General features: G+C 32.1%; 2 protein-coding genes across 7 annotated transcripts in view; one reads left to right on the forward strand and one right to left on the reverse strand.

The window, feature by feature from the left end:
* The window catches only part of LOC123679354 (inner centromere protein), a 72,133-nt gene extending 63,109 nt beyond the window's left edge, over positions 1–9,024 (forward strand). For 4 of the 6 annotated variants that reach the window (XM_045616925.1, XM_045616924.1, XM_045616926.1 and 1 more), the window contains 5 exons: positions 1,642–1,788; positions 1,912–2,052; positions 2,596–2,748; positions 6,887–7,039; positions 7,715–9,024. In XM_045616925.1, coding sequence (XP_045472881.1) covers positions 1,642–1,788; positions 1,912–2,052; positions 2,596–2,748; positions 6,887–7,039; positions 7,715–7,789 — 669 coding nt within the window. In that variant the 3' untranslated portion in view covers positions 7,790–9,024. The remainder of the gene's footprint in view (positions 1–1,641; positions 1,789–1,911; positions 2,053–2,595; positions 2,749–6,886; positions 7,040–7,714) is intronic. The other 2 variants (XM_045616928.1, XM_045616927.1) reach the window with 1 other exon arrangement.
* Positions 9,025–10,298: 1,274 nt separating this feature from the next.
* Positions 10,299–13,262, reverse strand: LOC123677892 (prolactin regulatory element-binding protein). The gene is made up of 6 exons (XM_045614624.1): positions 13,025–13,262; positions 12,534–12,921; positions 12,248–12,482; positions 11,877–12,117; positions 11,586–11,745; positions 10,299–10,547 (listed from the first exon to the last, which is right to left on the reverse strand). The coding sequence occupies exons 1-6, from the start codon at positions 13,160–13,162 to the stop codon at positions 10,462–10,464; spliced, it is 1,248 nt and encodes a 415-aa protein (XP_045470580.1). The 5' UTR covers positions 13,163–13,262; the 3' UTR covers positions 10,299–10,461.
* Between the last annotated feature and the right edge of the window lie 53 nt (positions 13,263–13,315).

Consider the following 13,315-nt stretch of genomic DNA (forward strand, 5'->3'; position numbering starts at 1 on the left):
TTCTCAAATTGTTGGAAATACACAGGGGGAGTACCAAAAAAGTGTGAATGACAAACAGTTGTTTCTTCTTATGGAACACCCTGTTTTTTTATTGAATTTTCAGATTGCATTGAATAAATGAACCCAAGTTTGTTCGAAGTTACATATGCTCAACATTGGCCTTTTTTGAGATATTTTAATTTTTCTTAAATTGAGGAGTATTTAGAAAAACCTAATCACTCTGAAATTAAAGAATTTATTTATTTTGCATTTTGTTTTCGATATTATTCTCGAATTTCTTAAGATTCCGCGTATGTGATCAGATTGAAATTCGGCACGGAACTTCAAAAAGGTATTCCATATAGATATTGGTTTTTTTTTTTTTTTTTTATATTCTTCTCGAATTCTCCATTATTCTTTTGTCAAGCGATCAACATGAAGTTAGTGAGGAGTTCGAGAACAAAATATAAACGAGTGAAGATATTGAAAGAATTTGGAATTGGAATTTGAAAAAGGAAAATAAGGAGCTAAATTTTGAAACATAAACCAAATTTGAGGTTAGAAAAATGTTTCTTCCTCATAAATTCCCGATAAATGACCCTTTTTGGTAAGAAAAAGGATCTTTTTTGTTTGCGTGTACAATTTTTTCTCCTTTTTGACAACAAAATTTCAATTCCTATGAAATATCACTAAATGCAAGCAATAAATCTCACAATACCCAACCCTAGGAAATTGGACCCTTGCGAATAAAAAAACTTTTTCCAAAAGACAGTCGGATTATGTTCATGAAACCGGAGCTACTTTCAAGTTCCCTATGAAGCCGACTTTCTAATGAAGTGGTCCTTACCAAATGAAATTTAAGAGACTATGAGTTTGATAAAGTGATCTGTTCGGAGAACCTGCTCTCAAAAACGTAACAAATTTCTACTCAAAAATCCGAGAAGTACACAATTTACATCTTCTAATCATATTAATGGATTTATCTCAAAACTGTTTTCTTTCTTCTTTTCTTGAGACTTAGTTATTTTTGTTACCATCTACAAACAACTATATGAAGATGTACCTGTGAACTAACAATATCAAAGATGAATCGATATATTTTAAATAAAAACACGGTTTTTTTTTCTTTTTGTTGAACTGAAAATAAGAACAAGGCAAATAGTATAGTGGCATGCAGAAGATTAACTCTGAAAAAAGTACCCCCTCAAGCGGGACTCGAACCCGCATCCTCAGAATCACTAGTTCAGCGCTCCACCACTGAGCTACCGAGAAAGTTGAAAGTTCCAACCGCATTCTCCCATAATCGAATGTTGCGGGTTCGAGTCCCGCTCGAGGAGGTACTTTTTCCACTTTTACCTTGTAATTAAAACACAGACTATTAAACCATTATTTGAAAAAAAAGAACGTTCTGGCTCTAGAGATAGCTATAGATTGTATCATCGCAAACATACGCAAAAGTGTCTCGTGAAGTAGTCAGAAGCCTTCATTTCAAGATTGAATCTTGACTTAATTTGTCCTGTTTCAACAATGGGAATTCGCGAATACATAATTTCATCAAACCTTAAAGTGATATTGATAAAACGTGTATCCTTTCAATAATACATGTTGAGTGTCAAACTCCTATTATTGATAATAATTCCTATATTTCTAATCACTCCACAGGATCACATTGAAAATGTAGAGAAAACCAGACAATCCCTTGATCTACAGACCGAAGAAGTTAGGTTGGCAATGGAAGAGAAATTGAATTCCGCCAACGCCCTACGAGATGAGAACATCAAAAAGATGTTGGAACGCCTGAAGGAACACGTGAGTTTGAATCTCCCTTTCAATGTTAATTTTTATTTTTTAAACGTTTTCCTCCACCATTTTTTTTTTGGTCCAATTCATTATCACGCCTGCATGTTCAATATCGCTGCTTGACGTATGCAGGAGGAACAGGTGCAAAAAGTCAGGGCTAGCAATATGACAAAACTACAACAGCTTGAAACCACAGTACAAGAGAAACTGGAGTTGGCACAGTCGAGAAGAGAGCAATTGGAACAAGAACAAAAGGAGAAATTGAGGAATTACGTGAGTTTTGATTCTCAATGTAGTAATGCATGAAAAGCTAGAGGCTCACATATTCACAAAAATGTGTTATAATGAAGGAAGAATATGTCCAGATCAATTCATTTCAATGTATTTCTAAAATTTTTTTACCTTGCGGAGCGTTTCTCACTAAATAAATCGAAAATTGTAGATATCATATTCTTTATTACTTACTGAGGGATAGGACACGACATGAGGACTGTTTAAAGTTTATATTACAATTATCGAAATAACCAACCAACTGGTATGAATTTTCATTTTTTTTTTTCATTTAACCACACAAAATGGGTGTAATACAACTGTATGTATGTATTACAGGGCATTCTTATTAGCTTGTCTTCAAGATTGATCTTTGAAAAAAAAATTAATATAACATTAAATTTGATCTATAATTCTCATAATTCCCTCGTATCTAATTTTCTTTCCTTCATTTTGACACATTTCAGAAAAATTATTAGTAGTAACTACTAACTTACTTATCATCAACTTAGTACTACATCTGCATGCCTAAATTTGCTTGTTTAGAATAATCGAACGTCAGAACTGAAGCAGTCGATAGAGAGTTCAATGGAGGTTAAGAAAACAGAAGCTTACGCCCAATTAGAGAGTAAGTTAACGGCAGCTGAACAGAATAGAGAAAAAGAAATCCTTCGGAAACTAGAAGCAGTCAAAAAATGTGTAATTATCCATTCTTTATTCATTTCAATCGTGACTTTCGTAGATTTTTCCAATGTTACCTACATTCAATTCAAAAGAAATTGTCGTACACACTGGTATTATGTTTTTCGTTTCAATAATTACTGTTGTCAGCTTGCAATGTTTCAATGTTTTCGTTTCTACTTGATATTTTAATATTGATTAAAAATAAAATTATTTATTTTCGGCAAATAATTGGGACAATGTTCCGAAAATACTAAATAATAGTTGACTTACTAATACTATGCAATACTAACCTAACCATACTAATAAAATAACATGAAATGTCTATGTGCTCTTTTAAATATGATAAAAAATGATATAAAAATTTTCAAAATTCGCGGTAACTTATGCAATAGGTATTAAAAAATCAGGTGATGGTTTCAGTAGTCATACTAGTCTATTTTTTGCTCTTAATCCTAGATTTAGATTCATTGATCAACATAGTATATGTATATGGTTTTGAGTGAATAGTATATAGATATATTTTGGGGTATTTGGTAGAATTAAATGAATAATTTGACGAAATACAAAATAGAACAGAATTTACAAAGTATAATGTTATACAATTCTCAATATTCTCTCTTCCTACAGTTTAGTGATTAATCAAAAAAATATTCAAACCGTTCATCTTGAGCATAACTCAGATTGAATATCTATAATGAAATAAAATTACCAATCGCGTTTCAACATTGAAATTTTTGTTGATAATATTTGTCATTCATTTTCATGTATCCATTCATATTTCTCATGGACGTTCGTTTACTAGCCTTCCAATAATATCATGTATGAATTCTTTCAATGTCTGATGGCTTGAATTGGCAAAGTATTTTTATGAAATTGGGAAATCAGAAATTCATAAAGGGCATTGATGGAAAGCTTTTAACAATGTAAAATTGATTAAGTTTTGTTTCAAAAGTTATAGTTATCAAATGTGATTGACATGTCTTCGTTAAGGTTGTTTTTGTTTTTGTCTACAATATGACGAATAGTGAGTAGATTAACTCAATTTTGTTTGTCCATGAATTATTCCTAAATTTTTCATTTCTACTTACAAATGAGCAGTGATTTCGTTCAAAGAAATTAACATTTTCTAAACTTGCTGTAAAGTGTATCTTTCCATGATTGAATGCCATAACCTATCGAACGTAAATGAAAAAGAATAGTCGAAAAATAATACACATTATAACCATTTCGAATTCTATATCATTCCTATTGGAAAACCCTTTATTAAAGGGGGCGTTTCTTGGATTTCATGTATGAACGAATGTCGCAAACGATTCAAAATGTTATAGTTTCGAAAAAATAATCCTTTTTTTTAATTACAACTGTGCTGCGATTGTAAATTTTATAAATATTGTTGCACGTCTTCAAAGAATTTCCTAATGTACACATGATCATCACATCAGTCTTCAAAACTGTTAGAGCTTCTTCAAGAAATTTAACGCTGAGCGCACTTTTCAAAGAAAAATTATGAATGCAATAAAAAAAAATACTTAGACTTGTAGAAGACAATTTTATCGACATCGATTTTTCTTGGAAGTTTTCATCAGAATTCCCATATTTCATACAGTACAAATGTAGGTTGATTTTTCGAATTTTGAGCCAAAAATGGTATTAAATGATTCGACTCGACTCACTGATGATGAATTCGTGGTCAAAATCAGTTCTGCTCATCCGTCTGCTTGTATTTTCTATAGTTTTGGTGACGCAATCATACTGCAGAATATCATTCAAGGGAAAGTAGTAGGTAAGAGGGGACCCGGAAGAAGAAGTATATCATGGTTGCGAAACCTAAGAACCTGGTTTGGGTTGGGAAAAGCTCAGCAGAACTGTTTCGAGCTGCTACCAACAAAATTATGATTGCCAACATTCAAAGCGGATAGGTACTTGAAGAAGAAGAATCACACGAAATTTTGCATGGAGCGAAATTGTTATAATGCATCTACACTACACGCAGAATTTAAACTAGGGTCGGATCTGTTGTCACTGAAATATTAAGCTTTTTTCCATATTCTTCTTGAATTTTTTCTGGTTCTTGGTGTTTTCCACATCTAAATGTAAAATTTTATTTTCATCGATTTCGTAGTTTTGAAAATATCAAGTATACAAAATTTCGAACGGCCATTCGGATTTTGACCAACTCAACTATGATGCTAATGCATCACTTCTCCGTAGAGTGGCCGCAGGCACTAGATTTTGTTGAGTCTGATGCAGTAAGACACTGGCAACTTTTCAGTCTCGGTGATTTTATTACATACTTATAGTCGCCTAAAGTTGCCTGCTACTGGAACAAAGCCACAATAGTCTGATGAATAGAGGTGTTGGAATTTTTCAGTTGCCGCAACCTGTGAGAGGTTTCTCATTAGAACTAATATGTTCTAATTTTGTGATGAAAAAGTTGCTTGACAAAAATTGCCAATGTGCAACTGGTCTATAACTACATATGTTTTCAATAAACATTCAAATCGAATGCTGTTAACTGGCTTCTCCTTGTACTGCTGCTGCAAGAGCGCGAATGAAACTATTGAACCTACACACATCGTCAAAAGTCTTGGCCCCCCTAGTTTTCTCAAGAAATAAACAATCTACGTTCTGGAAATGACATGAATATTTTTCTCTATTTCAACTACAATATATTTGATAGAAAATCTTTCTTTGTTACTCTTTGCTTTATGCTGGATGGATGAGATAGAATAGGAAAAATGAAAAAAAATCTAAATTTATCGATTATTTATTTTTGCTCAATTATAGTTATTCCACAACTAAATCGAAATTCAATAGTCCGTTTTACCACCTTTTCTTCCAATCAACTGCCTAATACGCCTAGTCATCCCACGAATCAAGTCATCAATGAAATTTTCAGGCATATCGTTCCATTCTTCCTGAAGGGCTAAACTCACTTCCTGAAAAGTTGAAGGTGGATTTTGGCGATTGGATATTGTTCTCTCTAAGTTATCCCATACGTGCTCAATTGGATTCATGTCTGGTGAGTTTGGTGGCGAGTTCATTTACTGGATATTTTTCTCTTGAAGAATATTTCGAACCCTTCGTGTGGTGGGACGTTATCATCCTGATAAATTAAATTATCCCCAAATTATAGGTTCAATGATTTTCTATTTAGATAGCACCAGTCATTGTTCGTTTAACTATAATAAGAGGGGTACGGCGACCGAATATTATACCCCCCCAGCACATTATTGATCTGCCTTGAAAGGGGACCACTTACCGAGTGAAATTGAGTCCCACTAGTCTGCCTGCACCTCTCCAAACCCTCTTTCATCGACTATCACTTTGAAAACCGAATCGTGACTCGTCCGAAAAAAGTACGTTGTGCCATTGTGATAAAAGCCAGTCTTGGTGGTGTTCTGCCCATTGCCGATGGGTAGCTTTATGTCCAGGTGATAGCCGAGGTACTTTTAAAGGTCTTCTTGCCGTTAAATTTAGGAATTAACCGTCTCTTTATGGTACTGGTCAAGACTTTTGACGATTTGTGTATTCTGTTCGTCTGTGTTAACCTTACCAAGTTAAGGATAGCACAGCTATGAAACCCAACACCTACTATTCCTAAGGTGACAGTGACCTACTGACCTATCTTTATAGGCTCGCGGCATTCTTGTCGGCTTATCTACTGATTCCAGTCACATGCGAAGGAACAATGGACCACAAGGTTTCAGTTCAGCCAGGATTGACGCTGTACAAGATGAAAATTATATATCCAATGATTTATGAAAGTTCTAATGACTCGATAATACTTTTCATTGAAAACTAACTTTTCCAAATTTCATGGAGCCCTAATAGATATCGCTTTTTTGGAAGAATTATTCCAAGGACTGCAACTGGAAATTACTGTTCTAGAAATTTTATTACAATTATGAAGCTCTTCTTTGGAAGTTTTACCGTGTCCACAAGTAATATCGATGTGATAAAATTGTGCATATTCATTGGAAACGCATCCATCGTGAATATGTTTTTACTTAGTCTAATGTGAATTAAATTTTTTTCTAAATATTTCAATAGAATGTTGGAATTATCTCGAAAGTCAAATTCATCTCTTAATCATCTTTTTTTTATCATATACACATCCCCTTATTTTTTGTTTTCATTCCTATCTTCACAGAACGAACGTATGGTAGAAGTTAAAACCACTGTTGAGAATGCAGAGGAAAGCAGGAAAACAGAGAAGGTTACAAAAATAGAGACCAAACTATCGATAGCCGAGCAAAACAGGGAAAAGGAAATTCAAAAGAAATTAGAGATTGCTAAGAAATATGTAGGTATCACAATATTTTATTTTTTTCATGTTGTAGGGTTCTGTTTAATTGTTCAATTGCCTTATAACATGTATTTAGTGACTATTATATTTTATTGAATATGGTCGAATCTTAGTGTGAGGTAATTTTTATTGATTAAAAAAGGACATTGGACAATTTTTTTATCCCAATATTTCAGTCATGCATAGCCTACGTTTCGAATCTGAAGGAAATTTAATCTTCATTTATATTCGAAACTTATGAGGCTATGTGACTGAAATATTTGAAAAAAAATTGCCGAATTTCCTATCAATTTTTTCAATAAGTTTATATAAACATGGACGCTACTAATCAACAATATTATTATTATTTATTCAAATTGATATTTCAATCAAGTTCAGTAGTTCTAATTTTTACTTCCAATTAAAAAGTGTCAAAGATCATACATTCAGTATGTGAATGCAATAGCGTTTTTTCTTGATATAAATCATTATTTTTTTCAACATTTTATTCCTGAACGGTGCTTGATCTTCCTAAGCATGAGAAAATATTTCTCTGGGCTTAAATGAAATTAAAACACGATTAAAAACCTTACATTTCAACCGAAATGCCAATTTTTTTCTTGGAGTTTTTTTATGGACAACTGAATATTACAGAAAGTCAAAGAACATTGCTAAAATATTCTTTTTTTACAGGAAAAACGGGCTGAGGCTGTTCGTCAGAATAAAGCAAATATTCTTGCCAGCAAGGAAAATCCATCAAGTGGTTAAATGTCCGAAGGCGTAGTGAATTTATAATATTTATCATATAAAAGTATCAAGATTGAGGCGAAAACTCGTTTATTTACATAGACAAAACTTTTGATCTCAATCTTGGTTCTTTTATATTCAGGATTCAAAATATCGTTCAGGAGGATATTCTGTAGTTGGGTTCTTCTCTTGAAAGTATTGCTTTTAGACTGATAAATTATGTGATTTCTTTTAACATTTTATTTTTTCTCTAATGTATTCCTATTAAGAATATTACATGATGCTCACTTGAAACTGTTACTTAAATTCATTTGAATAATATTATAGCGGATATTGAACTATCAGACTTTCAAGGTAAGTCAGAAACTAAGTTAGGAATAAAAATTAATATGTGTATACAAAAGTAATATACTTTTTTGGAAACGACCAGCTAGCTTTAGCAATTTGTGTGGAACTTGAATAGGATATATCAAGGATCTTAATGCACATTTTTGATGAAAAGAATTTCCATATTTTTTTATTCCATATTTTGATATTTTTAATTGTAGAGTAGAATATATCAGTTTATGTTGTAATGTGCATCATAAGTAATCAAAATCATATTGTTACATAACAAAATTGTGTCTGAAGATTCTTCGTAATAATTTGTTTCAGTGTAGTAACCTTTGGAATAAAAAACTGTTTTTAATGTTTAGTTTTTAGTGTGGTGTTTCTTTGAAATTAATGAAAATCTTCAAATCTAGAAGAGAATATATAGATCCGAAGCTGGGTTATTACTTTGAAATAATTACTTCCAAAGAAAAGAGGATAATCAATGTAAAATTTTTGTGCTTCACTAATCAAAGGAAGGGCTTGCCCATATCATTAAGAGAATATGCCTCGTCTGCCTTGTAAGTGATTGCTGAAAGAGTATGTTTGTAAAAATTTATGCTTAGCAGTTTAGTTATTCCAGTTTGTTCTATTCATCTTACTCTGAAATGTTTTTATCAAAGTTATCGAAAAGAACATACTTGAAACACTAGACAGGCTTCTGTGATCAAATGTTGGAATATCTTAATAAATTTATAAAGCGATTAACTTGCTAAAATTATTTAATATAGTGTTTGTGTAGTGAATTGGTCACCCTACATTTTATTGTCCTTGTTTTCCATTAATGTTCATTTTTTTTACGAATTTGTATTTCGATTTTATTAAACTGAAAGTAGGTTAAGATGTTTCTTTCACCAATGTTGCTTAATAAAAATTACTAAACCATATTTTACTTATTCACATCCTCATCAAAATTCCAATCTATGAAAACAATTGCGGCCTTAGAAACACATTTTATTCTATCATTGAAATAACGAGAATTGATCATTTGGAAGCTTCATTTGTTCATACATCTCATACGATTTGAAGTGTTATTGGAATTTCTTGTTGAACAAAACTGTTATTCAAGTTGTATAGTCAACAACACTAAAAAACATTCAAAAGCAAAGATCTCAATTTTGTGAAAATATACCCATGTCTGTTGTGGCTCTGACCGGAATTTTTTCCAAAACTACTACAAACTACCATTCGAGGTACTCTTGTCAGGTAGGGGGTGGACATGTAACAAATGAGGCATAGGCATAGCCCATTGATTGGTTAGATTAATTTGAAGTAGTCGTGACCAATCAGAGAAGCCTATATCAGTTATTTTATTGCCCGCCCTCTCTTGGTGAATAGAGATGTTTCGTTCAGGAACTGAATGAAGGAATCGTCATTGTTTCCTACTGTTTTCGACTCCATGGTGGAGCCAAATAAAGTAAATCAACATCGACTAATATGTTGGTTTAAAGGAGTTTGCCTTCAAATAGAAAGGTGGTGTATTAGTTTATTTTTTCTTTTCAAGTTATTTAGAGATGTTTCGTTTTTTTATTACATTTTTGAAATATTTAAATATGTATTTGTTTTATAATTTCACAGATGGTCATTGAATGTTAGGAACTACTGCGACTTTGGGTTTGGAACTTATTTCGAAGTGTTAGTATTTTTTATAGTTGGTTTTTACGTAATGAAACAGGACTAATATCTTTTTTAAGAGCCCTCTGCACCTCTCCCCTGAATCCATTGAAAACTACTTTTTTTGTAATAGGTTGACATATTCTCTGTGCAAGGAATGGATAAAGGTTGTTTTATTTGAATTTATTTTAATTTTGTATTTATTATATTTTTCCCATTGGCGGAAACAACCCAAAGTTTGTTGCATGTTTTGAAATATCATCAAATTCTCTCAACTCTGATGCAAAAAATAACTTATATTCAATTGCATCTTCATTTTGATTTCTATTGTCACATGGATTCTTGGAGTTTTCAGACACTAATATCTGGCATGTGTGACTATCAGATGACAACCAGAGATTTGTGTACCAGCAGTTTACTTGGGTTTGAAAGAAATTAGAAATTCCTATATTAATACAGTTTTGGTTATTGTGTTACATTATTAGTGATCTGAAATTTTTTTCTCGCAGCTCAGATAATGAACCTTATGTAGTGTTTATAAAATATATGAACTCATAGATTTTATTACCGGTGATCTTAAAAAAACAATATGCAATAAGCTTGTTCCATGTAATACAAAATTTCGAATTGATTACCCATTGAATTAAAAACAATACACTATACTACTATAACTTTACAACCTTTTTATATACAAAAATCTGAGTATTCAATTATATACCTAAATATGAACATAATATAAAAGTGAGAAAAATAGCAGCAACAAGTATCACAATGGCGAACCAGACAGGAATGGTTTCTGCAAAAAAATATATATATATATATTAGATAGGAAAACTAGAAGTTGAGTTGCCTGTTATGCAGCTATAGATTGAACCAATTAATGATCATTATAACATAATGTGAAATTAAGACTTTGTTATGGAACACTCAACATTCAATAAGCAGTAGTTAGATGAGCAAAACATCCCCAGAAAAACCTGGATATCATCTAGATTCTTATTGTACAAAAATAATTCATAAGTAGATTTAATTATGATGTTACAATTTTTTTTGTTATATTATGAATGATAAAGTAGCTTAATAATATTGATTGGGTACTGATTGCGATCCAAATAAAGTTCATCAATTCACAAAAAAAAAAAGGGTTTCCTGAAGAAATTGTTAATGACAAAATTTACGCTCGAAAAATGAGACTATTCTGAACAACTTTAGTTTCTGTCGGAGTGTCTGAAAAGCCTGAATTTCAGCTTCCTAGAGCGTGTGCAAACGTGAAATTTTTTATATTTTCATATTTCATATTCTTGGCTTGTCCCATACAGATTGGGTTGAAAGTGATTTAATAATAATAATAATAATGATGAGCTTTATTTCAAATAAAGTAGGTTCATAGATATTTAACTTTTCGGAATATAGGGCATGTACAACCAGGAAATTCTCGATATATCTATAGTACCCATATCACGTTCTGCATGTCTGGTTTTTGAAGAAAGGTGTTATATATATTCAACAGGTTGAAAGATAACTTCTTTGGAATAAACGGTCCCACTGTGCACTCATAAGTGTTAATTTCCTCAAAGTCTCAATATTGAAGGTTTTTTTTCAATCAAATTGGGCATGGATATTTGGGTTGTGACAACAATGTTTCATGGGAATTTCAACTTGTACTATAGAAGACGATGAAGCATAATGCCTGATCCATTGGCAAAAAATTTTCATTATTCACAATTTTATGGAGTACTTTGAAAACACAAATTACCTGAGTTGCCACAATGCAGAATGTTCTACATATACATTAAAGAATAAAATTTGATTATATTATCTTTGAAACACTTACTTCTATAATTTAGAGTGTGGATACATAAATGATTATCCACTGATATGGACAGTACAGCAGCTTCAGCATTACTGGTAACTGTAGTCAAATCTGAATTTACAGGTAGAAATTCAAGGCCTGTCACAAACATAGAATGCGCCCCAGGAACATTCAAAACTTTCTGAAAAATAAATGATAATGCATAAAGTATAGAATGACTTGAAAGTAATCTTGGTTCTGGGGAAAGAAATTAAATTTGACAATGGGCCCCAAATTCTAAATAAAGCATAATAATTGCAAAAGATTTCCTACCTGCAAACTGAAACTTGCATGAATAGAAACGGATCCACTAAACATACTCCCAACAGCAACAAATCTTCCATCATCTCTAACAGCTAGAGCTGAGAGACTTTCATCAAATGTACATACATTTATCAATTCACCAGATTCAGGAATCCATTTCTGTAGAAATGATTTTTGTTTTTTGGCAAGTCCAGTGGGATTAGATAATGTGTACACAGCACAAGAATCTGTGTCTTCAATTTTTCCAAACCTGAAGTTATGAAACTTTAATAGTAATAAATAGTTTACGGAAAATAATCCAAACTGATAAGAGCAATCAAAGGATGGAAATACAGTGGAAGCACTACAAGACTTCCTTATTTGTAACATCATTTCCTCACCTACATCTCTTGAAAAGGTACTTAGATCCTTCAGGTTGTTGCCATTTTAATTTAGTTATTTCTTTTGCTTTCACGCAATCCCATACAATGGCAAGTCCATCTTTAGCAATAGTTATAAGATGGTTATTCAAGGAGCTGAAATCCATATCATCTATCTCTTTTGTATGGCCCTGAAGAACTTTAGTTGGCTCTAATTTTGGAAATTTCCATAGGCGTACTTGACAATCAGTTCCTCCTAAGGAAATAATTTGAGGACTTGATACCTATACCAGATAATTAAATATACCTGTAGCTAAGAGCTGTCCACTAGGGTGAATCCTGATAACTCTCAGTAAAGGTTCTTCACCACTGAAGTCACTTTGTACACTGTCAGAAGGTTTTATCACAAATTTTAACTTTTTGGAGTTTTTATTGTTGTCTGTTTTCAGTTTAGATTTGGGTTTACGTTCCCTCAACTCTAAGCCATTTTCACTACCTGCATTAACTACATCTTCTTTTATTATAACACTATCAACACTATACAGTTGGCAATGATTTTCCTGTCCTGCAACTATGAATGTATGTTTGCCATTTTTGAATGTAGAAAAATTCATTACAACACTTGGCCCAGTTTCATGCCTTGTCACTTCTTCTGCTAAGAATATTCTTCCATTGTGGGAAATTTCAAATATTTCCTATAAACATATAAATGAATTAATAGTAAGACAACAGTGATATATATTTCATTAAGTAATAAATTAATTACAAAATCATTAGTTACTTCTGAAGTTTACTTACAAAACCATTTGCTACTCCCGTTTTTGATGACCCTCCACCTCCACCAACAATTACATGCCTATTTGATAACATTTGAACTGCATACAGAGGAAAATTAACTCTTGCTAATATATCTTCTCTATTTTTTCTGTTTCCCATTTTATATAAAAGATAATCGATTTAATTCAAATTATGAAAAATTCAAAACACCACGTAGGTTATTGAATGTCAAAACAGGAACTACAACTACACATAGAATAGAAATTTAATTAATATCTGTGTTCGTGTCCCAGAATTTGTAGCAGGACTAGC

This window comes from Harmonia axyridis, chromosome 4 (assembly GCF_914767665.1).
Source record: "Harmonia axyridis chromosome 4, icHarAxyr1.1, whole genome shotgun sequence".
NCBI lineage: Eukaryota > Metazoa > Arthropoda > Insecta > Coleoptera > Coccinellidae > Harmonia > Harmonia axyridis.